Here is a 27,062-nt window from a genome sequence, read left to right as displayed (position 1 = left end):
CTAAAGGCAACCATCCTACAAATAACTACAAGTTAACAAAAATAGAAGGGACACCGTAGTCCCCTGGGCTCACCATCAGCAGCAGTCTCGTCTCTCCAGTGCTGGCCATTTCAGAGAGGTGGCATTTTCCATGACGAGCAGAAATTAACTAGACTAGCTACAGGGACTACGAGACGTTACAAAGTGTGCAATTACTTGGGAACATGCACACGTAGAGGAAAATCGTAGAACCAGGTATGCGGTGGTAATGTGGACAAGTTTCCCAATGGCAGTCGAAAGCCTGGATTAATCTTTGTTTTGGAGTTGTCCTGTGTTGGGTAGGATGGTTAGCGGGGTCTCGGGCTTCCACACACTAGATGCCATAGCACTCCCTCCCAGCTGTGACAACCAAATATGTCTCCAGACATCACCGAATAGCCCCTGGGGTACAAAACTGCCCCAGTTGAGAACCGTGGTTCTAAGGTCCCTCCTACCAACAAATTTCTCTGAGTCTGTGTTGAGTAAATGAAATGCTACGGAATTTCAGAGGGAAAACTAAGGCAGTCAGAGGAGGATTTAGGGAGCAGGGAGGATTTGAGATGAATCTTGGGGTAAAATAAATCAAATAGGGGTAGAGGAAACGGTGAGCTTTCCAGAAGTAGGGATGGCACAATTTAAGGAGTGTACACAGGAAAGAACAGACCACCACAGAACTGTCAGGAAGCCAGCTAGCCAGGCAGAGTCTTCACTAGTAGATAAGGCGAGAGGTACTTGTCATGTTGTAATATGTTGAAGGAATTACAAAGCTTTTTTTTTTTTTTTTTTTTTAAGACAGAGTTTTGCTCTTGTTGCCCAGGCTGGAGTGCAATGGTGCAATCTTGGCTCACCGCAACCTCCACCTCCCGGGTTCAACCCATTCTCCTGCCTCAGCCTCCTGAGTAGCTGAGATTACAGGCATGTGCCACCACGCCCAGCTGATTTTGTATTTTTAGTAGAGGCGGGGTTTCTCTATGTTGGTCAGGGTGGTCTCATACTCCTGACCTCAGGTGGTCTGCCTGCCTCGGCCTCCCAAAGTGCTGGGATTATAGACGTGAGCCACCGTACCTGGCCGGAATTTCAAATCTAAAGTCAAGACTGCTTAGGCTGGCATCCTGACCTAGCCATGGCATCCAAAGGTTAATGCTAAGTGCAGTCCCGCAAGGGACAATGTTCTTGTTAGACAACAACCCACATCATCTACTACTCCATTAAACAAACAATGGCTTAAGAGATGAGAAATTGATCAATGTTTGCCTTTTATTTATTCATTTATTTATTTATTTAGACAGAGCTCTGTCACTAGGCTGCAGTACAGTGGCATGATCTCGGCTCACTGCAATCTCCACCTCCCGGGTTCAAGCTCTTCTCCCACCTCAGCCTCCTGAGTAGCTGGGATTACAGGTGTGCACCACCACACCCAGCTAATTTTTGTATTTTTAGTATAGACGGGGTTTCACCATGTTGGCCAGGATGGTCTCCATCTCCTGACCTCGTGATCTGCCCACCTCAGCTTCCCAAAGTGCTGAGTTTACAGGTGTGAGCCACCGTGCCCGGCCAAATGTTTGCTTCTTATATGCCACTGCTCTCTATGTCTGAATGAAAAAGATCCAATTTTAAAGTGTACTTTAAAGAGAAGCTGAAAGCAAGCAAGTTGGGAGGGAGGGAGGTGGAGAACAGTATTCACTGGGCATGGACTAAAACACATCATGTTTTGTGAAAGATGGTAGAGTGCTGACTTCCTGCTATATTCATGCAACACTCACAGGCCAGGAAGGCTGGAATTTGCAAGCGTGTAGATGACCAAGACTTCAGTCTTTTGATTAATTCTATATTTTCCCAGTTTGGACCACAAGACTCTGGGGGGGTTTCCAAGAACTGGGGTTGCGGCACACGCTTGAGACAGTCTTATCAAGTTTCAAGTCAGCCCTAAGAACCGAGCTGCATCCACATGGGTTGGCTCTCTTCTTGGCGTGGGGCTCGGATGCACTCTGAAAGCCCCAGGAGAAGCTCACTGTAGTAAGAGGCTCTGTTGCTGTACAAGAGACTCTTCTAGTGGCCTCCCCTGATCAGGCACCAGCCTGGTGGGGCAGCTCACACGCCCCACATCCACCCGACAGGCCTTTGAAGGTCTGAGAATGCTGAGTCTCACACGTGTCAGAATGAAATGGGAGAGTTCCCTGAAGTCTTCGCAGGACTTGTGACAGGGGTGAAGCTCGTTTGCTTGGCCGCCACGTGCTCAAACCCCTTATGGGAGGGAGAGCACGCAGACGGGCAGGGGCAGGTATAGGAGGTGGGGTGAGCACTTTTGCACTCTGGCCCCGTGGTAGCATCTGGGGGTGTGTTACAATTAATGCTCTTTTAGAAGCTGCCATCTGCGGATGGCTACGTGTTAAACCAGCTCAGTGGAGAATAAGGGTGACAGCCTTTTACACCCTGCCCTCTTGGTACCCAGGTCTTTGTCCAGCATTCAGGAAGAATCAGGTCACCCAGACTTGAAGGATGGTGAATGTGAGGATTTTACTGAGCGATGGAGGTGGCTCTCGGTGAGACAGATGGGGAGCTGGAAAGGGGATGGAGTGGGAAGATCATCTTTCCCCTGGAGTTTGGCGGTCCCACAGCTGATCTCTCCTACCCTCCCCAGCAGAACTCCTCTCAATGTTCAGGCGCACCTTTTCTTTTCTCCTCCTCTGCTGCACTGCTCTGTCACTCTTCTGCTTGTGGAGCCTGGGGTTTGGGGTTTATATGGATACAGGATAGGGGGCCGTGGTGGGCCAAAAGGCAACATTTGGGCACAAAAACGGGAATGCCTGTTCCCATTTAGGGCCATGGGTTTCCAGGCTTGAGGGTGGGGCCTTTGCTGGGGAACCACCCTCTTCTACCCAGTATTTCCCTGTCTCCTGTCCGTATCAAGGTGCCAGGGGCAACCCTGTGGCCAATTCATTAGTCAACAGCATGAGGCTGCAAACACCCTTCTGCAGTTCCCACTGTCTCTTGCTGCTTAGAGAGATGACAGTCAGGCGGGCGCGGTGGCTCATGCCTGTAATCCCAGCACTTTGGGAGGCCATGGCGGACGGATCACAAGGTCAGGAGATCAAAACCATCCTGGCTAACACTGTGAAACCCCGTCTCTACTAAAAATACAAAAAATTAGCCGGGCGTGGTGGGCACCCGTAGTCCCAGCTACTCAGGAGGCTGGGGCAGGAGAATGGCGTGAGCCTGGGAGGCGGAGCTTGCAGTGAGCCGAGATCACGCCACTGCACTCCAGCCTGGGTGACAAAGCGAGACTCCATCTAAAAAAAAAAAAAAAAAAAAAAAAAAGAGAGAGATGAGAGTCCATCTAAGCAGCCCCTGTGGGGCTGGGACTAAGGCTTCTTGTGAAGGTCATATTGAACCACCTCCTCTCCAAGTAGATGAACCTTTTCTAAGTAATCCTTTGCCTACATTCCAAAAAAACTTCTGAAATGGGACCCCTGATTGAACTTTGCCCAGGTGCTTTATGGATTATAATTCGGCATCATTAGAGTCATCCAATGCTTCCACTTGATCTTTCAGGGAGGCCCAGAAGCCACTTGATTCTCATTTAACTCATATTCACTAAAATATTTTTATTTTAAAAAATAGAGAAAAAAAAAGGGACCAAAATATTTACATGTATTGGAGATTTAAAATAAAAGCGTTACAAATCCAAAAGAGCTTGTGCAAACCGCGAGCTTTCAATCCCAGGCCTCCTGCTGAGCCAGCCACCAAGCTGCAGCACCTTCTGCCAAGCTTCTCACAGTCAATCCAGAAGCTTTCTCCAGGGCTAAGAAAAAGTTATTAAGATTGCACTGCCTTGGCCATTATTTCACAACCGAGTTAACCTCTATCCCAAGGGCAACATTTTGCAGCTGTTTGCAGTGAGTCAGTACTTTCTTTCTATTCTTTTCCTTTTTTTCTATTTTCTTCTTTTTTGGTAAATTACCCTTTCCATTTTTGCCTGTGACTAGGGGCGTATGAACACAGTTTAGGTCTGCTTCTTGCTATTCTGAATAGCTGTCTGCTTTTTAAAAGGCAGAAATGAAAACAGCAGTCACGTGACGTTCTTTCAAATTAAAGTTACACAATGACACAAAGCTGAGGCGCGTACACACACAAAATACGCAGCGATGCTACTTCCCGCCATTGAAAACACCACTTTTCAGATGACACTTAATGGTTCTGTTTATTATATAATTCCATCTCATAACATACATTTCCTTCCCTTAGAATGAACAATACTTGCTTTTAAAAAAATCCTTGTACAGTCTGCACTAAGCACACAAACCAATCACATGAGTGACTATTTCTTACAACGTTTGAAATTGCAGAGACCAGGAGGTCTTAAAGCAGGGTCCCCTGACCAGCAGCAGCAGCAGCATTCAGGAACTTTTCATAAATGCAAATTGTCAGGCCCCATCCCAGACCTAGGGCACCAGGAATTCAAGGGTAGAGCCCAGAAGTCTGTGGTCAAACAAGCTCAGCAGGTGATTCTGAAGCTCACTGGAGTTGCAGTGGGTAAGAGCGTTCTGGGCCCTGAGCACCTGGCCTCGGTCATTTGAAACCACCCTGAGTGCCCTCAGTGCCTCACTTCTTCACCTTGTAAAACTGAGAGAATGACAGTAACACCCCACAGGACTGTCTTGAAGAGTCCATTAGGTAATCCAACACTGTCCAGACGTTGACAGTGCTTGCCTGTGGCTGGCCAGGGAGCAGGGATTGGCCGCAAACAGGCAGAAAGGAAGTTTAGGGGTGATGGAAATGCGCTAAAACTGGAATGTGGTGATGGCTGCACAACTCAGTTTACAAGAACTCATTGAATTGTAGCTTAAGAGGTGAATGTTATCTGTAAAGTATACCTTAACAAAACTGTTCACAAAATACTGAAAATGTTTAGAAAAGTGCCTTGCTCATAGTAATCAGATGTGGGCTCTGGTCATCTAAGCCATTTGAACAGATTTATCTAATTGTGCATGTTCTTCTACAAAGGAACTAATCTCCCTCCAAAGTGTGAGGGTCTTGTTCACCTTGATGTAGGAATGGGATCTATGCTGTGACCTGTTACTGATCCAAAATGTAAATCAGACCTACGGTGACCATTTTCATGACGAAGACTTTACAGAGGGAAAAATTATATTCCTTGGAGTACAGTAATATGCCAAAGGCAAACTGAAATAGAACCAACCCAGTGATACTACTCCAGAGATAACATGCATTTAAAACGCATTGGATGTGTATATTTGCTCTAATTTATAATAGCTGGTTTCATTATTGCCATCTCTATTTCAATAAGCAATGCCTCACCATCAACTGTGCTGACCAGGATACAGGTAACAGAAGCAATGCAACACAGACTGTGGAAACAGGCAGAGGTGGCCATGGATACAGCCTTAGGAAACAACCCCATTTCAGTGCCAGAACCACACCATGCGCTATTTAATAACACTTACTGATTCTGTTGACAACTGACAGTGCTGAACCCTGAGCCCTGTGCTCCTACAACACAGAAACAGTTACAGAATCTTCCTCCTCTTTCCTAACCCAGGAAATAGCTGGAGGCAAAGCCACCTTCCCCATAGACTTCCACTCTTCTTCATGAACCCCGTTAATTCTTGGACCACTCCCTTGTTCACCTGTGTTTATAAAACCCTAGTTCTTCCTCTTCTCTGAGACATTTCTCATTAATAAACATTACCCCTACTGCAGTAGCCTAGGTAAAATTATCTTACTTGTCTGGTACATTTCGTTTTTTGACACAATAAATATAAGTTTAGCCGGCCATTCCGTCACTTTCAGTTAACAATGTTATTTGCAACACCTGACATTTTACAATATTTACAATATTTTAGAATACATACATATGTGCACACACACATACACACACCTATATTAGCTGTTCAATTGCATGTATGCAATCTCCTGACCTCGTGATCCGTCTGCCTTGGCCTTGCAAAGTGCTGGGATTTACAGGCGTGAGCCACTGTGCCCGGCCTGTCTTATGTATTTTTTAAATGCTTTTAGGAAACACAGTAATCTGAGAGTTGAGATTTTGAAAAAAATTGCAAAAATATTGCATATTAGCATTTTAAAGTTGGTGGAGGCTGGGCACGGTGGCTTATGCCTGTAATCCCACCGCTTTGGAGGCTGAGACTGGAGGATGGCATGAGCTCAGGAGTTTGAGACCAGCCTGGGCAACATAGTGGGATCCCCTATCTACAAGTTGTTGTTTTTGTTTGTTTGTTTTAATTAGCCAGTGTGGTGGTACATACCTATAATCCAGCTACTCAGGAGGCTAAGGCAGGAGGATCACTGGAGCCCAGGAGTTTCAGCCTGCAGTGAGCTAGGACTGCACCACTGCACTTCAATCTGGGCAGCAGAGCAAGACCCTGCCTCACAGATAAAGTTAGTGGAAAGTGCTGTAGTGAACTTTTCCCAGTTTCCCCCCGATCTGTTTTACCATGCGCCACTCCCTTACCCCTGCTTTTATTTTTTTCACATTAGCTATTAACATGCCCTGAAAATAATGTTCCTTAGAATTCCCTCAGGAAGCACCACTCTAGATCAGGTCTGCAAACTGTACCCCACTGACTGTTTTTGAACATAAAGTTTGCACTCTGGCCTGGGTGACAGAGGGAGACCCTGTCTCAAAAAATAAATTAATTAAAAGGTCCAAACGCAGCATTTCCTGTGGTATCCCACAAAATGAGCTCTGGGAAAGCCTACTTAGTACATGCCCAAAGAAAACAAGGACTCAGTGGTCAAATTTCGTTGGAGAAATGCTGCATTCTATATTCCATCTTGGAGATTCAAAACAGACATCCACGTAGTAAAGACATCTCTTAGTAAAGACTTAGAGACGTCCTGAAATAAAAAACATTAATTTAACCCAGCATTTTCCCAAACTTATTTTAAACATCACACCACACACACAATCAGCTAACTGAAATTTTTAGAATTCTATGTAAATTCAGAGTCAATAAAGTCTTAAAGTCAGAAACTTGGTTAACACATCATTCAGTGATTTGAAGTTTTTCCTGGTTTTTGAGTTAAAAAAAAATTCATGGTGTGATACTTTCAGATGTCAGAAATCTGGAGTGTTGCTATTAAAGAAATGCGGGCTCCCCCTTCAAGCACCTTAGTAATAACACTGCTTAAGTTCAGAACCTCTGCCCTGAATTTGTTCTATTACACAGGTAACAATGATTGAGTTGACTGAGTTGTCAGTAATACTGCTGAGGCCTCTATGTCTTACTGTCATTGTTTTTCTTCCTCAATAATCAACATTTTTCATTTCAGTTACTTTTAATTAGCACAACTCCTTTACCTTGATGTATTTTTCAAATATATTGCTGAATATGTAAGGGATATGCTCATTATAAAATATCAGACGCTAACAGAAGAGCATGAAGAGAATTCTGCTCAAGTTCGGCAACTATTACTATTCCTGGATTAAGCCTTTCATGTTTGTGGGGACTTCGTGTTTTTGAAACAGAGTCTCTCTGCTCTGTCGCCCAAGCTGGAGTGCAGTGGCACGATCACAGCTCACTGCAGCCTTGACTTCCTGGGCTCAAGCGATCCTGCCACCACAGCCTCTTGAGTAGCTGGGATCATGGGCATGTATCATCACACCTGGCTTATTGTTTTTTTCTGAATTTTTTTGCAGAGATGAGGTCTCACTAGGTTGCCCAGTCTAGTCTCAAACTCCTGGGCTCAAGTGATCCTCCTGCCTCGGCCTCCCAAAGTGCTGGGATTATAGGCATAAGCCACTGCACCCAGCCTCAACTTTGTGTTTGTAAAACAAAACAACATCCTACACAGGCCATTTTAACTTTATTTTTTTCACGTTACAATATAGTTCATATTCCATCTTTCCATGCTTGTAAACATTTCCCTGATCACTGTTTTAACGGCTGCCTAAGAATCTTCTCCCATATGGAACAACAAAACTTCTTTAATCAAACTCCTACTGATGGCCAGTCAGGTAGGTTCTAATTATTTTGTGTATACGAAGGACATGGTGGTGAATGTCACTGACATAAATCTTTGGAAACATATCCAGTTGCTTCCCATGGTGGACCTGGGTCTCAGTACTTCTCCTGCAGGAGTCATCCTAGGTGGCAGTATTCAGAGCGTCATGTAGGCCCTGCCTCCCATCTCTGGGATTGGCTGACAGACTGAAGAATATCAACCCTCAGATTACCCAGTGATCCGTCGAACACCTAGGTGAGAAAAGATGAGATGGGCCAGCCAGAGTCCTTCCTTCAGGAATGACAGAGAATGAGGCAGTTTTCAGGCAGACGGCAGTTTAGAGAATGGCTCATGACACTATGACAGGTTCCGACCGGCCATATGCGGAAACTGTGGATGGTAGTGGGAATGAAAGCCCCAGTGGGCAGAGGCCGAGTCCTGTGTTAGGGGGAGCTCAGGCAGGCTAATGGGACTGCACTAGGATGAATAAGACCGGGGAGCTGCTGTCTGTGACGCTAAGGCATCATAGCTTTTGTTCTTAGGGAACCCTGGTTTAAGCCCCGTTCCCAGTACCAGCTTATGTGACCCTGGGAACATTATTTAACGTCTGTATTTATCTCATGAGAAGATTAAATGAAGAGATAATCTACGGTGCCTCACACATACAGAGTGCTCCATGTACATTAGCTCTCCCAGTTACAGTATTATCATTAGGACCCAAGCCACTGTGGATCCTGAGAACTGCCAGGTAAGACGTTCCCTAGGGCTTGGCTGGCTGGCCATCCCTTAAGGCCTCTGTGTGTATATATATATATATCTCCTTGTAGTAAGTTTAGGAAACTTGGATGAATCTCCTGCCAGCAAAATTAACAAAAACAATTCTTTAAGTTCTAGAGTTGGGGTTGCCAGTTCAAAGAGCAGAACTCTTTCAGAGAAACTCCTCTTACAATTGACCTAAGCAGTAATTCAACTCTAGAAATACTCACCACACATGTGCTGACTGGTTTGTAAGGAGCTGTTACAATATGGTTGTGCTATCTGCGTTCAAGTTCAACACGGATCCAGAAACCTTGCCTAGAAACTTACAGAGCACCTTGTCCCATCAGCAGGGCTGCCATAGCCAAGTGGTTCTAGGAAAACACTCGAGGAGACAAAATATAGGGGGGGAAAGAGATGGCTTAGCTAGCCAGTGCTTTAAAGAACAAGAGAAACACAGGCCCAATCCACACACCTTTTCCACTGTCATTAAAGCAACGGGGTGGGAACAGCTTCTCCCTTCTTTTTTTTTTTTTTTTTTTGAGACGGACTCTCACTTTGTCACCCAGGCTAGAGTGCAGTGGTGCCATCTCAGCTCACTGCAAGCTCCGCCTCCCGGGTTCACACCATTCTCCTGCCTCAGCCTCCCGAGTAGCTGGGACTACAGGCGTCCGCCACCATGCCCGGCTAATTTTTTGTATTTTTAGTAGAGACAGGGTTTCACCGTGATAGCCAGGATGGTCTCAATCTCCTGACCTCGTGATCCACCCGCCTCGGCCTCTGAAAGTGCTGGGATTACAGGCGTGAGCCACTGCGCCCAGCAGCTTCTCCCTGCTACACCCATTCACTCCCTTCCTCCTCTTCAGCCCTGTCCCCCTGTTTAGACTGCTAAATATTAAAGCAATCCTTTCCCTTTGATTTTAAACTCATTACTTATGAGAGAGAGAGGGGATGAAGGGAGGGAGAGCGAGAAGAATGTGGAAACGGAAGACAGAAAGCCAGTGTGAAATTTAAGTCATCTCAGGCCTCTATTTCTAAGAACAGCCCTAGGTCCTATCAGTGCATCAAACAGGGAGCAATAAAAACCAAACCAGTCACCACCAGACCTCGCAAAAGACTTCACAGCAGTGGCTCCTACCGAAGTGCTCACCAGACTCCTGGGGCAGCCGATTCACAATGGGTGTGAAGCGGCTTCCCAGGTGACTGGCTCCACCCAGACTGAGCATGCTGCTGGGTTAAGATTTATAGTGGAAAAAACAATGGTTTCTTTCAGGGTTCCATTAGTTTCTTCTGAGTTCTAGCTGTCAATTTGATATCTGTTAATATCTGGAAGAAACTGGTATCAATCGTGGGCTCTCAAATTCTACATATGCCAAATATATCTACAGGGGAAAAAGAAAAATTCAAACATCTGCAATGCTCCTTCTGTAACTTCAGTCCAGCTTTTATCTCAAAGATACTGAACGTGTTGTTTAGAAGTCTAGAATGGGAGTGCAGAAGCGATCACAATACATCAAAAACTTGAGGTGCAGTCTGATGAGTTTCTCTACTCCTTGCTTAGTAAATTTAGAGTTTTCTATTTTTGGAGGACGTAATCCCTATGCACACTGCTTTTAGCATCTAAGCATTTTCCTCAAGATGGGTCAAAGTGTCAAGGGTTTCACGAGAGCCTCGATCAATTCCTGCAGAACACTGTGGCTTTGCTAAAGACTTAAAATAGGGACATAGTCCTCACAGATTCAGCTTAAGGATCATATACACAAATGACCACCTGAGACCACAGAGGACCGGATATGAGCTACTTATAGTCATACTGAGCCGGTGAACAAGAATAGCAGGAAAGCGGCCAGTTTTCTTGTAGTGAGGTTCTTTGAAGTAAAGTATTTATTAAACATTATATTATAGTGCATGAAACAAAAATCTTTGAAGGCAGGTTATCCTACTCTGCACAGTGGCCACTGCTAACGAATTACTTCCTTTTCCTCTCAGGTTTTGTTTTTCTATTTGTGAAACTGAAACCCAGATTGTTTTCCTCCATCCATGAAACCAGCTGGCACAAAGCACTCCTTCTGGTAATAATGTCCATCAATGGAAACAGCATTAAAAACGACTCCAACCCATCACTTCACTACCACACAAGAGGATGTGCGGATTAAGGAGGTGCTCTCTAAATACTGGTCAGCAACTTCTCTAAAATAGAAAACTAGGCTATTAAAAAATGATGAAATGACTAAAAATGGCAGCAATAAAATGGGGCTTCCGTTTTTATTTAAAAGCAAAATTTACCGATTGCATTTCCCATTTTATACCCCGAGACTGATATGCCTTGTTTCAGCTAGCATTTTCTATTTCTCAGTAAAGTACCCTGGATATACCAATAAGAGCCTCATCTTAAAGAAATGTCCAAAAGAAGACCAAGAGGGCGATATAGTTTATTCTTCTGAACCAATTATTAACTTAAGAGTCTTTGCCTTGGGAAGGAATACTGAGCAGCGAAACTCCCAACGAGCCAGCACAAGTGGTCTCGTGCTGAAGATGCAATGGAAGAATCCTGGCCCACTGGCCAAAAGGTGTCTCCGGCTAAGTGTGTGCTGAGAGGAGAAAAGGACAGCGCCGGACACATGGCTGAGTCTGTTTCAACGTGGCTGAGAACGGCGGGAAGCTTTTTAAAATCTAGGAATACATCAAAGGGTGAATGCAGATTAAGCCCTGCTCCTTTTTTTTTCCCTGAAAGGCTCACTTTTGTTCCTAATAGAAAGACTTAGATGGTATTTCTTCAGATCATAAAGCAAGTTGTACTTTTAATGATGGAATAAAAATTATAAAAGTAAAACGTGGCTTTTCCTCCCCATTCTTTTTTTCCTTTTTTAAGTGATCAATTCAGGAAAAGACCAGTCTAGGCCAAATTTATCTCTTGTTAACCTTCAGGGATGTGGAGTACGCCAAGCATGATGTTAGTACAAAGTCAAATTTGGATGATGCAGTCATTTTTTGTTAATTCCATTATTAGAAACATTAGATAACATGGTAGTATCTAAGGAATACAGCTTTAAAAATAGTATGCACCTTCACTATCAAAGACTGTAACGCAAAATCAACTTGTGCCCACGACTGAACTTTTGAAATAGAAGTTTGTTATGTCTATGTTAGTCAGGCTCGTCTCGAACTCCTGACCTCAGATGATCTGCCCGCCCCAGCCTCCCAAAGTGCTGGGATTACAGGTGTGAGCCACTGCACCCGTGGCATGTACCTGTAATCCTAGCTACTCTGGAGGCTGAGGCAGGAGAATCACTTGAACCCAGGAGGTGGAGGCTGCAGTGAGCTGAGACTGCGCCACTGCATTTCAGCTTGGGCAACAAGAGCGAACGCCATCTCAAAAAAACAAACAAAAAACAAAACAAAAAAACCTTGTTATGTCAATAGAGTATTTCTAAGTGGGTTAGCAGCTCCCTGACAGTCTACACTCTCCAGCCTTCCCATGCCACCCATCCTTGGCTCCCCCATCCAGCCTTCCCAGGCCGCCCATCCTCGCTTCCCTCTCCAGCCTTCCCAGGCCGCCCATCCTTGGCTCCCTCTCCAGCCTCGCAAGGCAGCGTTCTTGTCACCACACTCAGGCATTCCACTTGAGCCCCTGATCTCGCTCTGCCCATCTCCCGGGGAGCCTGCCACATCAACTATCCTCTCTTCCCTCTCTACTGGCCCCTTCTTTTCATCCTGAAAGTCAACCTGAGTCATTCCAATCAACAAATTCTCTCTCGACTCTGCATCCCTCGTGGTTACTGCCTTCTGACCCGACCCGTGTTCTCCACACAGCCCTCTGTTCTAGCTGCTGTGACCGCACTTGCACTCGCGACCAAACCAGCCCCAAGTGGCTATCGCCACCATTGTTCTTCCCAGCTGACAAGCTGTCTCAGGCACCCACAGGTTAGATATTTCAGGGGAAATGACTGTTACAGAAATGTTCACATTAGAAGAAAAAACAGATCAATACACATCAATCATATTAAAAAGGTACTTCTAAGACAAACATAAATTATTATTATTCATATTCAATATTTTAGGAATAAAAGCAACTATGTTTCTAAAGCTTTATGGTTTTGAATTGATGGTACGTTGTAATAATGCATAGATAGGGTCTGCCTGAGCTTTCATCCCAGGAATTGTAAAGTATTATATTACAGTAGTCCCCCCTTATCCAAGGTTTTAGCTTTCCAAGGTTTCAGTTACCTGTGGTCAACCATGGTCCAAAGACATTATATGGAAAATTCCAGAAATAATGTATAAGTTTTAAATTGTGAGTCATTCTGAGCAGTTTGAGGAGATCTTGTGCTGTCCTGCTCCGTCCTGCCTGGGTCATAAACCCTCTCCTCTCCGCGTCCAGCGTCTCTACACTGTAGACACCCCCACCGCCAGCCAGTCATTTAGTAGCCACCTTGGTTACCAGATCTACCGTCAGGCGGTCTCAGTGCTCAGGTTCCTTTTTTTTGTTTTTGAGACTGAGGCTGGCTCTGTTGCCCAGGCTGGAGTGCAGTGGCATGATCCTGGCTCGCTGTAACCTCCACCTCCTGGGCTTAAGCCATGCTCCCACCTCAGCCTGCCAAGTAGCTGGAACTACAGGGATGTGTCACCACGCCCGGTGAATTTTTGTGTTTTTTTTGTGGAGACAGAGTTTTGCCATGTTGCCCAGGCTGTTCTCAAACTCCTGAGCTCAAGTGATCCACCTGCCTTGGCCTCCCAAAGTGCTGGGATTACAGGCGTGAGCCACTGTGCCTTGCAGGAACTATTATTTGACTTCACAATGGCCCCAAAGTGCAAGAGTATGATGCTGGCAATCTGGATATGCCAAAAAGCAGCCGTGAAGTGCTTCCTTTAGTGAAAAGGTGAAAGTTCTCAACCTAAGGGGAAAAAAAGTATGCTGAGGTTGCTAAGATCTACAGTAAGAATGAATCTTCTATCCATGAAATTGTGAAAAAGGACAAAGAAATTTGTGCTAGTTTTGCTGCTGTACCTCAAACTGCAAAAGTTACAGCCGCAATGTGGGCTAAGTGCCGAGTTAAAATGGAAAAGGCATTAAAGGCAAGCGTATACAGGGTTCGGTCCCATCCGCAGTCTCAGGCATCCCCTGGGGATTTTGGCACAGATCCCCTGCGGAGAAGGGGAGCTACTGTACAGTACTTCCCTTCAGAAAGCTGCATTTTCAAGTTCTCTATTTCACATTCCCCTTCGTGACTGTCATGCAGGGAGCAAAGAAAACCCATTGTGTCCAAGGAGATTTTTACTTTCTCTAGGGATTCGGAAAGCTGACTTTCTGACACTCAGAAACTCAGTCTGCATTGGGTGAGAAGGTTCAGTAGGGAGGAGGTGGTCTCTATCTCAGAATCTGCTGGAGCTGAGGGCGCTTTTTGGTTTGATCTAGTTTCACTGTGTTTCATGGAGAGGTTCCTCTAAGAACAAAAGGTTCTATGGAAGTCACGTCCTTTATCCCTCTTAGCCATCCCCGTGTCTGCCTTAGCCAATCTCCCATTTGTAAAAAGAAAGCAGAGACCAGGCTATGGCTGAATAGTTTCAGACAGCCCCTATCCCACTGTCAGCCTTTGCTAAGTGTAATGCTTTAATTACAAGGGTCACACAAGGTCTTAAGACACAGGAGTCTCTGTGTCTGAATGTAATCACTGTGTATGTGTCTCAGCCTAATGAGGAGGTGACTATCATGAGGGTCTGGTGGTGAACATCCTGCAAGGAGGTGCCTTGTTTGAGATCTTTCAAGGAGACACAGTACTCAATGAATGTGGGTGAGCAGAAATTACAATTCAGTTGGATTAATTTTTGGTAGTAATATGGAGCTTTGCAAAGAGAAAGGCATTTGCTGAAGACACTGGTAAAATATGTGCTGAAGCTCTGCCTCACCCAGTCTGGTTCAAAAGTCAAGTATCAAAGAGTCAAGAGACCGTCCTATTCAGAAGAAAGCCCTGACTGGTTAATGTGTTAGAAGCCAGAGTCAATGCTCCACAGAGTTTTCATTACATAGAAGTAGATCTAGTCCAGGGGCTTTTCTGTAACAGGTGCTCCTGAGTCAGGAATCAAGACCCGTGAAGTAAGAAAACACAGGTAAGCGAGGGGGTACCTTCTCCTCTAACGAAAGTGGCCTGTCAGACTGTCGGGGAGCCTCTGTCAGTGGAGCCAGGCCAGCTCCAGGGACACAGTTAAAGACCCTTGCCATCAAGTACAAAGGGAAGCAGCAGGGCTTAGAGTAGGCGATTTCTTACTAAAAATGGAATCATTTTTCAGTTTGGTGTACAGTTGAGCCTTGAGCAACACGGATTTGAACTGAATGGGGCCACTTCAATGTGGATTTTCTTCTGACTCTGCTGCCCTTGAAACAGCAAGATCAACCCCTCCTCCTCTTCCTCAGCCAACTCCACACGAAGACGATGAAGAGCAAGACCTTTATGATGATCCACTTCCACTTAATGAATAAATACATTGTCTTCTTGATGATTTTCCCGACATTCTCTCTAGCTTACTTTATTGTAGGAATACAGTATATAATCACGTAACATACCAAATATGTGCTAAATGACTGTTTATGTTATTGGTAAGACTTCTGGTCAGCAGTGGGCTACTAGTAGTTACATTCTGGGGGAGGCAGAAGGTATACATAGATTACTGACTGCACAGGGTTGGCGTCCTAGCCCCCACATTGTTCAAGGGCCCACTGAATCTAGGACGTTGGTCAGCACACTTGTACCCCATCCGAATCTCTCAGGAGTCTTCCCTGTGCCACACTCAGTGATTCCCTCATTACAAGATTAGGCGTTCCTGTTATGAATGGGTTTTCATTTTTGTTTTATTTCTGAGGATTTGAGGAATGGATAACATGGCCTTCTCCCAGTATATAAAGAGCTTAACCTACAAGGCCCAGCTATTTCTTTAATAAAAGTGGGTAGCGGGGCTATGATTGATGATTATCTGTCAGAGAATAAGTGGGATTATTGTGTTTTCAGGTAACGTCCCAGAAACTGTGGCTGTCCCTTGCCCGGAGTGAGAAGGTTCTGGTGCATGCAGAGCCAGATTACATGTGTGTTTCTATCCCTCTGAACCCTGGGCAAAGAGAAAAGTTGGTCAGCTTCAATTTCTCTTGTCTTACCAGTTCTAGTACCAAGAATTCTGCCACTATAATAAGAGGAGCCCCATTCTTTCCTTTTTATAGGCTTATCCAGAAAGGCATTCTAGGTGTCACAACCAACTCCCTTAAGCCAGCCTAGCAGGATTTCCAGGACGAGTGTTCATGCCCCAGGGCCGCTTAGGAGGTGAGGAGTCACTACTCCCAGGGTGACCACTCCTGAGGCCGCCACGGTGCGCTGCGCCTGACTGTGAAGAGGCAGGCGAGCCCTCCTCACCAGGCAATTTCCTCCTCACCAACGTGTGAGGGTAACAGCAGCAGCTCCTGGAAGCTGTTCCCTCCTCCTGTGAGAACTAAGTCAGAGGCTGAGTGTGTGCTGGGGGAGGGGACCCAGGTCTTCGCACCTCTCAGTCGGGGACTTCCCCAGGGCCCCCAGGGAAGGGGTGGGGCCTCCCAGGCACCCGCCCAGCATCAAGAAAAGGGCTGGGAAGCTACAGTTCCAGAGTGGGAGGGAAAGACCCTCGCCAGAACAGGCCGATCCCAGAGCCCCAAACACCTCTGGTGTCCACTTGGGCCCAGGAAGGGAGACAGTTGTCAGGGCTCTGGTGTGACCCAGTGACCGCAGGCCACAGCACAACAGACCGCTCCTTGGAGGACTCAAAACTTTTCTCTGGAGGAGACAAGACTAGCTTGTTGAAGACAGACAATTTCCTGGGTCAAAGGGGAAAAAAAATCCACAGAAAAATAAATCTCAGACCTGCCCTTCTTCAGGGTAAAATGCAATGAATTGCAGGCTTCTGAACTAACAAGACCAAGTTAGGCCGAGGGCAGTTCACAGCTGATCATTTGCCGAGAAGCAAAAGCCTAAAAGGCCCGATTAGCTCGAGCTTGCCACGTCCAGCAGCAACCTGGAGTGGCCGTCAGCGGAGGGCTGGGTGCTGCCCGTGGCCGCAGGCCTTGTCAGGTACGGGTGGCCAGCTGTTCCTCATGCTCAGTGGACGGGACAAGAAGGGCTGCGTTCAATCCAGGGAAGGCAGAAGCTTCTTTCCCAGGCACCAAGGAGATAGTCCAATGAAGAGGTTGAGAAATCAGGACCCGGGGTGAAGGGCGACTCTGCGACTGCCCACAGGAGAACACGCACTTCATGGGGCTCGCCCAATCATTTTGTTTTGTTTATAACATTCCTGAGATTTCCCTACTGTACAGTGCCCAAACTTGCTATTCAACAAGGAATACCAAAGTTCTTTTTAGGAACAATCCTTGCTACAGTACTCTCTGGATGATTTTTAAAAAATTATTTGCTTAACGACTCTCTTCCCTTCATCAGCAGGGTCACTGCCTTGCCCGCAAAGCCCCCGTCTCTCACCTGCACCACCCGAATGGGCACTGAAAACTTAAAGTTGTATAATATCAGATCATTAACATGCAGAAAATTGTGTAACTTTCAGTAGTATTTTCTTATTCACTGAATTTCCAACAGGAATTAGAAACTCCACATCTAACTTAGTTGCCTTTAGGAAGCAGCTATGGTAACCAGAAAGTTCCCAGGATCCTGTCTCCTAAAGGTAAATAAAACTTTACTCTTGGGTGTGAAATATTTCCACACTGCTAGTTGCTGGGTGGTAACACTGAGCCAGGAACTATACTAAGTGCTATGCATGCACCAACTCATTTAATTCTCACTGTCACCAATGAGGTAGACGGTACAATTACTCTCATTTTACAGACCCAGAAACTGTGCCAAGAGAGAATAAATGAGGCCAAGCAAATAGCCAGTAAATTAGCATGTGCTCGACTTTAAAGCAGGTGTCCTCGGTCATTACCTGGTAAATTACCTTTTGTATATAAACAGATGGGATAGAATTATTGAAGTAGTAATGATAACATTTGAAAAGGAATTCAAGAAAGGAAGCAAGATAATTAATTTCTGTAGAGATTTAATACCACAAAACTAAAACATGGCAGAATAAAGTGACGAGCTTTGGAGTCGAAAGTCTTCATTCATTCTATTCCCTTATTCAACTGCCCTGCCCCACCCCTCAACTAGGTACTCTGGGGACTGACCTCAGAGTCCCCTAGTTGTGCTATGAAGAACTAATGTGACTGTGTGACACATGAAGCTGATTTTGATGCATATGAATTTGTATTTAGGTGCAGTGTGTATAACACCTGGTTGCCACTGGATGCTTATTTGTGATTCAGATTTGTCCTATTGAAATTGGTCCATTTCCCAATACCTAGAACATTGTCCACCACAAAATATGTACCTATCAAATACTTGGATAAATGAATGAGTAAATGGATCACAAACTTCCATGGGTATGCAAACTAAGGGTGGGGGTAGACAGGACTTTTTCTTCCCCACTTCTGCTAATTTCAAACTAGTGACTTGGAAAGATACTTAATATGCTTTTCCTTTTTCACAATATTAGTGCTAATTAAATACAGTGTCAGTTATTACATCCCTTACAAACACATGTAGGTGGTCTCCAGAACAGGATTAATATCTAAATGAATAAGGAATTAAAACACTGGTATCTGAAGCTTTGACAAATATTTTTACTATCTGAGTTTCCAAGGCAAACTATCAGTTCACAGGCAACAAGGGGAAACTGCCCAGTAATGTACAAAAAATATTATTAGTTGGTTTAAATCTCAAAATTTTACAACATTCCTATTAAAAATTATACAAACAGCACTGATTTTCTCTTCTATGCTGATTATTCTTTTTTCCTCTCTTTATATAATGACCTTCCTGCACAGTATGTGATACCATTAAAAAGAGAGAGAATGAGCATAAGAAAATGAAAGGAACTCTGTGCTTAATATCAAAATCATTTCATTTGAGAAGAGACAAAAATGTCCTAGAAAATATATATTAACTGAAATGTATGTGCTTTGCTGCTTTTGGGGGCTCAAGTTTGTTTTAAAACAATAAAACAAATTAACATACACAATTTGGGCTACTTCTGCACTAATTATGATTTCTAGGGAAGAAGGCAGAATACCACATAGAGAATATTTAAAAACAAGCCTGTCTTCATAGCCACTATGATGACCATAATAAAAAAGACAATAATGAGGGTCAGTGAGGATGTGGAAGAACTGGATCGCTCCATTGCAGGTGGGAGGGTAAAATGGTGCAGCCACTTTGGAAAACAACGTGAGGATTCCTCATAAAGTTAAACACAGAGTTACCACACCACCTGGAAATTCCACTTCTAGGTATACACCCAAGAAAAAGTAAAACCTTGTCACCCCAAAAACTCATACAGGAATGTTCATAACAGCATTATTCATAGTAGCCAAAAAGACAGAACAAACACCCACCAACTGACAGGTAAATAAAATGTGGTATATCCACACAATGGGACGTTATTTGGCCACACACAGGAATGATGTACTGGCACATGCTACACCGTGGATACCAGTATGCTAAGTGAAAGCCACAAAAGACAACACATCGTATGATTCCTTTTCTAAGAAATGGCCAGAATAAGGTATACACAGACAGAAAGTAGATCAGTGGCTACCACAGGCTGGAGGGGGTGGAAGGAGTGAGGAGTGAATGTTAATTGATAGAGGGCTTCTTTCTGGGGTAAGGAAAATGTTCTAAAATATTATCGTGATGGTAGCACAGCTCTGTGAACAGTCTAAAAACCAGTGAATCACTGGGTGCTGTGGCTTGCGCCTGTAATCCCACTTACTTGGGAGGCGGAAGCAGGAGGACCACCTGAGCCCAAGAGTTCAAGGCTGCAGTGAGCTGTGACCGAGCCACTGCACTCCAGCCTGGGCAACGGAATAAGACCTCAGCTCGAATAATAATGGTAATAATAATGGTAATAATAGCAAGTGTTAGTGTATGTCCCAAATATTGAATGAAACACAATTATACTAAAAATGTATTTGTTGCTTATCTCTCAACAAAAGAAACAACAAAAACAAGAAACAAAACCCACTGGATCCTACATTTTAAGTGGGTGAACTATATGTTAATTGTATCTCAATAAAATTGCTACAAAAGTCCTTAGAGGCAGACATTTGAAAATTCTCTGTAAATCAAACAGTCAAAGAATTCTGGCCCGCAAAATGGACATATATGACCAGGCACAGTGGCTCACATCTAGCACTTTGGGAGGCCAAGGTGGGAGGATGGCTTGAGCCTGGGAGTTGGAGACCAGCCTGGGCAACGTGGTGAAATCCCTTCTCTACAAAAAATACCTAAAAAATTCACCAGGCATGGTGGTGCATTCCTGTAGTCCCAGCTACCTGGGAAGCTGAGGTGGGAGGATCACTTGAGCCCAGGAGATCGAGACTGCAGTGAGTCATGACTGTAACACTGCACTCCAGCCTGGGCCACAGAGTGAGATCCTGTCTCAATATATGAGAGAGAGAGAGAGAGAGAGAGAGAGAGAGAGAGAGAGAGAAAGAGAGAGAGAGCCAGAGAGAAACAGTAAACATATAAAATTATCTGTAAGAATGGCAACAAAAGCAGCAACGTTGCAATGAATTTAAGGAATTTGTTTCCAAAGGCTAATACTTAAAATGTGTAGTAAGCAGGACATTGACTATGCCATCAAAAATAACTTTCATATACATAAAGGAAAAACATGAGTCTTTATCTTGGAAATTCCACTAAAAGTCAAATGAACTCATTTGCATTTAAAATTGAAGAAAAGAGGTTTAGTTTATGACACTTTTGGCCTATTTTAGACAGGTATTTATTAAATATTTATTAAAATGCTTGAGCTTGAAATAATACAATAGGTACCAGAAAGAAAACAAATATGAGCAATTCAGTCCCTACCTTCTGTTCAATAAAACTCACTTCCCACGGCAGGTGGCACAGAGAACTCCACCCAGGGGGTTAATCAAAATTCCCTTGGAATAATTGAAAAGCATCTGCATTTTTCCCCCAGAAACCACAAAAAAGTCACAGTAAGCAGAACATACGATCTTGATTATTAGCACTGTGCCTGTAGCAGCACAATGTGTTGTCCCCAGAAATTAAGTTACAAGACACGATGTCATTGTGCGATAAGCCAGAGATGTCTCCCCTAATGAGACTGGAAAACTCAAGGAAATCCAAAGTGAGACAATGATGATAATAAGTTGCATGTGTGATGTTTTGCTACTGTTGCGAAGCAAACTGCATACTGTGCCAAATGCAATCACTCTCAGAGCAGGCTAGAGGTGGGATAGACTCTGGAGGTCACCGACCCCAACCTTTCATTTTACAACAAAGAAAACTGAGGTTTACGAAGGTCACACAACCAGTTTAAGGCATCACTGGGACTAGAGATGAGATTTTTCAGGGCTCTCTTCATGAAGTATATTTTTCTGTCTGAGTATATGTACTATAGAGAGTGTAACCTACGAAATAGAAAATTCTTAGGAATTCTGAGAGCTACACTGGTAAAACTCCACCGAGAAGTACTGTAATTGACCATCTGTGAAAGTGTACAACCAGAGTTTGGAGACACTCAGAATTCCAATCAAAGTGACCTGCGTGTCAGCCTAAGGGCAGGAGAACTGTAGTTTGACATCGTTTGGGTCTGTGCCTATTGTTTAGGTAGCTGAAGCCTAATCGACTGCAGAGGGCCTTTCTGTGGGAAGAAAACAGCAGCGCAGAGGCAAAGAAAAGGGAAGGCATGAAGGTGGCCCTTGAAGGGTGTTCTGGGAGAAGTGATTAATTCACCAAGTTTCTGCACGGCACAGGTACACCACGTCACCCTTTGCTCTGATTACCACATAAACCAAGCTAGTTTGAAATTAAGGTGACTAATGACTTTCCTAATTACTCCATTCTAGAGGGCAGAACAGTCGGTCAATATTCTGGAGGGCAGACTTAAAGATTTGGTCACTGGAAGAAACATTCCTCCCTTCAAACTAATAAATGCATATTCTGGCTTAGCTACCAATCCCTGTGAGTTTACTTACTACAGGTTAGTTTCCTAAAATCTGGTTACTTCTAGGTTCACAGTGTATTAAATCATGTTTAATGTTTTTTTTTTTTTTTTTTTTGTATCTTATGATACTTTAACATTTTGCAGGGACTTACAGACCCAGAAAGACACTGCCCTCCCAGGACCAGCTAATTCCCCAATTTAGTAAAGAACCTGGAAGTAAGCCAACCACCCATTTTATCTCACACACACCAAGCCAGTGTTTTCCCTGCCTTAAAACATCCCAGGGCAACTAGAGACTACCCCAAAGCCCACCAACATTACTCAAAGCAGCCACGCACTGCGCTTCCCGAGGAAGCCCCAATAAGGTTCCTGTCCACACTTTTCTCTGGCTCCTTTCTGCCTCCTGACCCACACTGGTGGTTCCCCTGTGCCCTGCATGGTGGGGTGTGCCCCCTTCTCTTAGGTGATGTAAGTAATAAATTCTCCTTTCAAGGGCATTAACCTCTTCTCGTTGGCACTCAGTCACTTCCATAAATGAAAACCCGCAGGTACCTTTCCAAACACCCTGCAAAATCAACACCAGATCTGCAGGACCACGGGGGCCAGACTGCAGACTGGAGAGTTGATAGAGGCAGGAGGCAGAGAACTCTCCCCGGAGAATCTCTGACCTGCCAAGGTCGTCGTGCACAGGGGGCTCGCCCAAACATGCTTGCGGTGAAAAATTCTATCCCTTAACACACGCACAGTAAGGAAAATAAATCAGTGTAGAGTGGCTCAGACTAAGGGCCCGCACCTGCACTGGAAGGACGGGGTGGAGACGCCAGGAATTCGCAATGATAGACATAGGGAACCCAGCCCCATCAGCAGGTATATAAAGGCCCTTGTATTCAACTGTGAAGGGAGAACCACAATCTGCTTTCAGGACCCTTCCCTTTAAGTTTTCCCTCTTGCTTAGTGCATTCTACTCCACTCACTCTCCGAGTGTCCGCCTGCCTACTTCTTCCTGGTCATGAGACAAGAACCTGGACTTTGCTGAGCTAAGGAGCAAAATATCCTTGTTGCAAGAGACAAGGCCCACGGAGCTCCTGCTGGACCCCACCTGTCGCCTTCTCCCTAGCTGGCCTGCACGTGTGAAGCCCCACCATTGGGAAGATCCAGGCTTGTGGAAAGCTCACCTGTGTTGTATCTGCACACGGAACACACAACACAGCATGTACTTATGTTAGTTCACCTTCAACAAGCTGATAAATTGATAGCACAATATTGAATTGAACTTTTACTCAAGTATCCAAAAAATACAGGCCTACCTCATTTTACTGGGCTCAATCCATTGTGCTTCACAGATAATGCACTTTTTGTAACTTAAATTTGTGGCAACCCTGTATCTACTGCCACCATTTTTCTAAGAGCATGTGCTTACTTCACAACTGTGTGTCACATTTTGGTAATTCTTGCAGTATTTCAACCCTCTGCATTATTAGGAAACCCATTTTCATCATTACCTGTTATGGTGATGTGTCATCGGTGATCTCTGATGTTACCATTGAAATTGTTTTGGGGCACCACAAACTGTGCCCATGTAAGAAGGTAAACTATAATAAATGCTGTATGTGTTCTGACTGCTCCACCATCTGGCCCTTCCCCCATCTCTCTCCCTCTCCTTGGGCCTCCCTATTCCCCAAGACACAACAATATTGAAATTAGGCCAGTTAATAACCCTACAGTTGTCTCTAAGTGTTCAAGTGAAAGGAAGAGTCACCTGTCTCTCACTTTAAATCAAAAGCTAGAAATGATTAAGCTTTCTGAGAAAGCATATGGAAGGCTGAAACAGGCCAAAAGCTAGGCCTCTTGTGTCAGTTACTCAACTTGTAAATGCAAACGAAAATGTCTTGAAGAAAATTAGAAGTGCTACTCCAGTGAACACATGGATGACAGGAAACGGAAATAACCTTGTTGCTGATATGGAAAGTTTTTTTTATTTTTACTTTTTGAGACAGAGTCTCACTCTGTCGTCTAGGCTGGAGTGTAGTGGCGTGATCTCAGCTCACTGCAACCTCTGCCTCCCGGGTTCAAGCGATTCTCCTGCCTCAGCCTCCCGAGTATAGTAGCTGGGACTAACCATGCCCAGCTAGTTTTTGCATTTTTATTTTTTAATTTAATTTTTATTTTTTATTTTTTTTGCGGAGACAAGTGAACATTTATTTTTGGGCCTTTCTTCCTATGTGTATTTCAAGTCTTTTTCAAAACAAGGCCCCAGGAATCTCCAGATTCAATTATGTCCCTGGGCTTGGTTGACGGCTGCAGGAGTCTCAGGGAGCCTTGTACAAATGCTACAGTGACTCGTTTAGCAACATTAAACCCTAGGATAGAAGATGAACATGGAATGTGTTGATTTCAGAAGACACAGCAGCCAATGTAGAAAGCGCTGGAATTTTTCCTTGGAACTGACTGTGATGAGAAGTGTCTGCCATGAACACAAGCGACTGTCTCTTCTTTGACCCTTCCTTTCCGGTTTTTGAAGATTAAGCAGGAAATCATCTTCTCTGATGATACTTGATAAAAATTCCTCCCAAAAAAGCCCCAAAACACACGCTTCCACTTCACTGATAAAACTTTACTGCAGTTTGGCACCTGCGTCTAGTTTAGCTGGCGGATGAGCTGATTGATGTGTTCACCCTGATAGCCAGGTGAGCCCATCCCCTTGAGGAAGCCCACTCTATTTTTGGTAGCGTGATGGGCCACTGACAGGTGGAAAGGGCGCAAGAACCATGAGATCTCCTGGAAATGCTTCCCCAGGTGCTCCTCAATCACTGTGTTGTCTGTCAAAGGGATGGTCTTATTCTTGACCTTGACCATGTTTCAAAATGAATTTCCAGAGAGAATTCAGATTCAGAAATCCCCAGGTCACGTAAGATTCCATCATATGCAGCAGTTTTAGATTCTAGGGGGTGACTTTTACAAAGACACCACTAAAAATTTTCTTTAGGCAAATCCTGCAATGGTTTTCTGCACCGGTAAACTCACATGCCATCATTCCTTTCGGGTTTTTTTTTTTTTTTTTTTTTTTTTTAAGACAGAGCCTAGGTCTGTCACCCAGGCTGGAGTGCAGTGGTGCGATCTCAGCTCACTGCAACCTCCGCTTCCCAGGTTCAAGCGATTCTCCTTCCTTAGCCTCCCGAGTAGCTGGGACTACAGGTGCCTGCCACCACGCCAAGCTAGTATTGTATTTTTAGTAGAGATGGGGTTTCACTGTGTTGGCCAGGCTGGTCTCGAACTCCTCACCTCGTGATTTGCCTGCCTCAGCCTCCCAAAGTGCTGATATTAGAAGCATGAGCCACCACGACCGGCCACACCATCAATTCTTTTGATACGTACAACAAAGGCCAAGGAACGTTTATCTGGCAACTCCAAGGCAAGAAGGTTCACTTCTAGTCGTCTGAGATGCACCTTGTCACGTTTCTGCGGCCAGGAATCATGTAGGAATGATTCCAGTCGCTTAAACCTGAGCCCTTTTCCTTTCCTCTGCTCCTCTTTGCCAAAAGTGCCTGCTTTGCCTGGGTGGCTTTGAGAGTTAATAAGCTTTCCTCTTTTTCAGGAGATTTTCTGGAACCAAAGGATTGTTTCTTTGTTCTTGCTCCGCCATTTTTCTAGTATCTTTCTGGCACCTGGGTCTAGTTCAGCTGGTGCATGAGCTGAACTAGTGTTGCAGCTCGATTTTTGTATTTTTAGTAGAGATGGAGTTTCATCATGTTGGCCAGGCTGGTCTCAAACTCCTGACCTCAAGTGATCCGCCCGCCTCGGCCTCCCAAAGTGCTGGGATTATAGGTGTGAGCCACCGCGCCCAGCCTAAGTTTTAGTGGTTTCCACAGACAATCAAACCAGCCACAACATTCCCTTAAGCCAAAGCCTAATCCACAGCAAAGCCCTAGCTCTCTTCAATTCTACGCAGGCTGAGAGAGGCGAGGAAGCTGCAAAAGAAAAGTGTGAAGCTAGCAGAAGTTGGTTCATGAGGTTTAAAGAAAGAAACTACCTCCATAACATAAAAGCGCAAGGCAAAGCAGCAAGCGCTGATGAAGAAGCTGCAGCAAGTCACGCAGAAGGTTTAGTTAAGATCACGGATGAAGGTGGCCACACTAAATTACAGACTTTCCTGTTGGAAGAAGATGTCATCTCACTTTCACAACTAGAGAGAAGTAAACATCTGGCTTCAAAGGACAGGCCAACTCTCTTGCTAAGGGCTAATGCAACTGTTGACTTTTAGTTGAAGCCAATGCTCATTTACCATTCTGAAAATCCTAGGGCCCTTAAGAATGATACTAAGTCTACCCTACCTGTGCTCTGGAACGGAACAACAAAGCCTGGATGACAACACATCTGTTTACGGCATAGTTTACCGAATATTTAAAGCTCACTGTGGAGACCTACTGCTCAGAAAAAAAACATTTCCTTAAAAATATTACTACTCATTGACAATGCACCTTGTCACGTGGGAGCTCTGACGGAGATATACAAGGAGATGATGTGGTTTTTGTGCCTGCTAATACAACATCCATTCCTCAGCCCATGGGTCAAGCCGTCATTTTAGCTTTTAAGTCTTATTATTTCAGAAATACATTTGGAAGGCTACAGCTGCCACAGTGTTTCCTCTGATGGATCTGGGCAAAGTAAATTGAAAACCTTCTTCACCATTCTAGATGCTGTTAAGAGTATTTGTATTGAATTCACATGGGAAGGCCAAATTATCAACATGAACAGGAGTTTGGAAGAACTAGATTCTAACCCTCATGGATGACTTTGAGGGGTTCAAGAAGTAACTGCAGATGTGGGGAAAATAGCAAAAGAACTAGGAGTGGAGCCTGAACACGTGACTGAATTGCCGCAATCTTATGATCAAACTTGATGCTGGGCGCGGTGGCTCACGCCTGTAATCCCAGTACTTTGAGAGGCCGAGGCAGGCGGATCATGAGGTCAGGAGATCGAGACCATCCTGGCTAACATGGTGAAACCCCCATCTCTACTAAAAATACAAAAAATTAGCCGGGCGTGGTGGCGGGCGTCTGTAGTCCCAGCTACTCAGGAGGCTGAGGCAGGAGAATGGCTTGAACCCGGGAGGAGGAGCTTTCAGTGTGTGGAGATTGAGCCACTGCACTCCAGCCTGGGCAACAGAGCGAGATTCCTTCAAAGAGTCAGGAATAACTAACTGCCAACCACCCAGATGCTCATGTGAGAAGGAAGCCACGTTTGTCACTAGATCTGGGTTTGGTCCTATAGCT

At 44.7% G+C, this 27,062-nt stretch overlaps 1 protein-coding gene and 1 pseudogene across 12 annotated transcripts in view; both read right to left on the bottom strand.

The window, feature by feature from the left end:
- Positions 1-27,062, bottom strand: part of PCCA (propionyl-CoA carboxylase subunit alpha) — a 436,358-nt gene that overhangs the window by 34,468 nt on the left and 374,828 nt on the right. Inside the window, exon 22 of one of the 12 annotated variants that reach the window (XM_025364072.1) lies at positions 3,653-3,820. The exons of the other annotated variants lie outside the window; for them this stretch is intronic. Within the exon in view, the coding sequence (XP_025219857.1) occupies positions 3,797-3,820 (24 nt within the window). The 3' untranslated portion in view covers positions 3,653-3,796. Of the gene's footprint in view, positions 1-3,652; positions 3,821-27,062 lie in introns of those variants that run through there. 12 annotated transcript variants of the gene reach the window in all.
- On the bottom strand, positions 24,427-25,435 carry LOC112610667 (annotated as a pseudogene).

This window comes from Theropithecus gelada, chromosome 17 (genome assembly GCF_003255815.1).
Source record: "Theropithecus gelada isolate Dixy chromosome 17, Tgel_1.0, whole genome shotgun sequence".
Lineage (NCBI taxonomy): Eukaryota > Metazoa > Chordata > Mammalia > Primates > Cercopithecidae > Theropithecus > Theropithecus gelada.
This window is presented reverse-complemented; position numbering and strand designations above follow the sequence as displayed.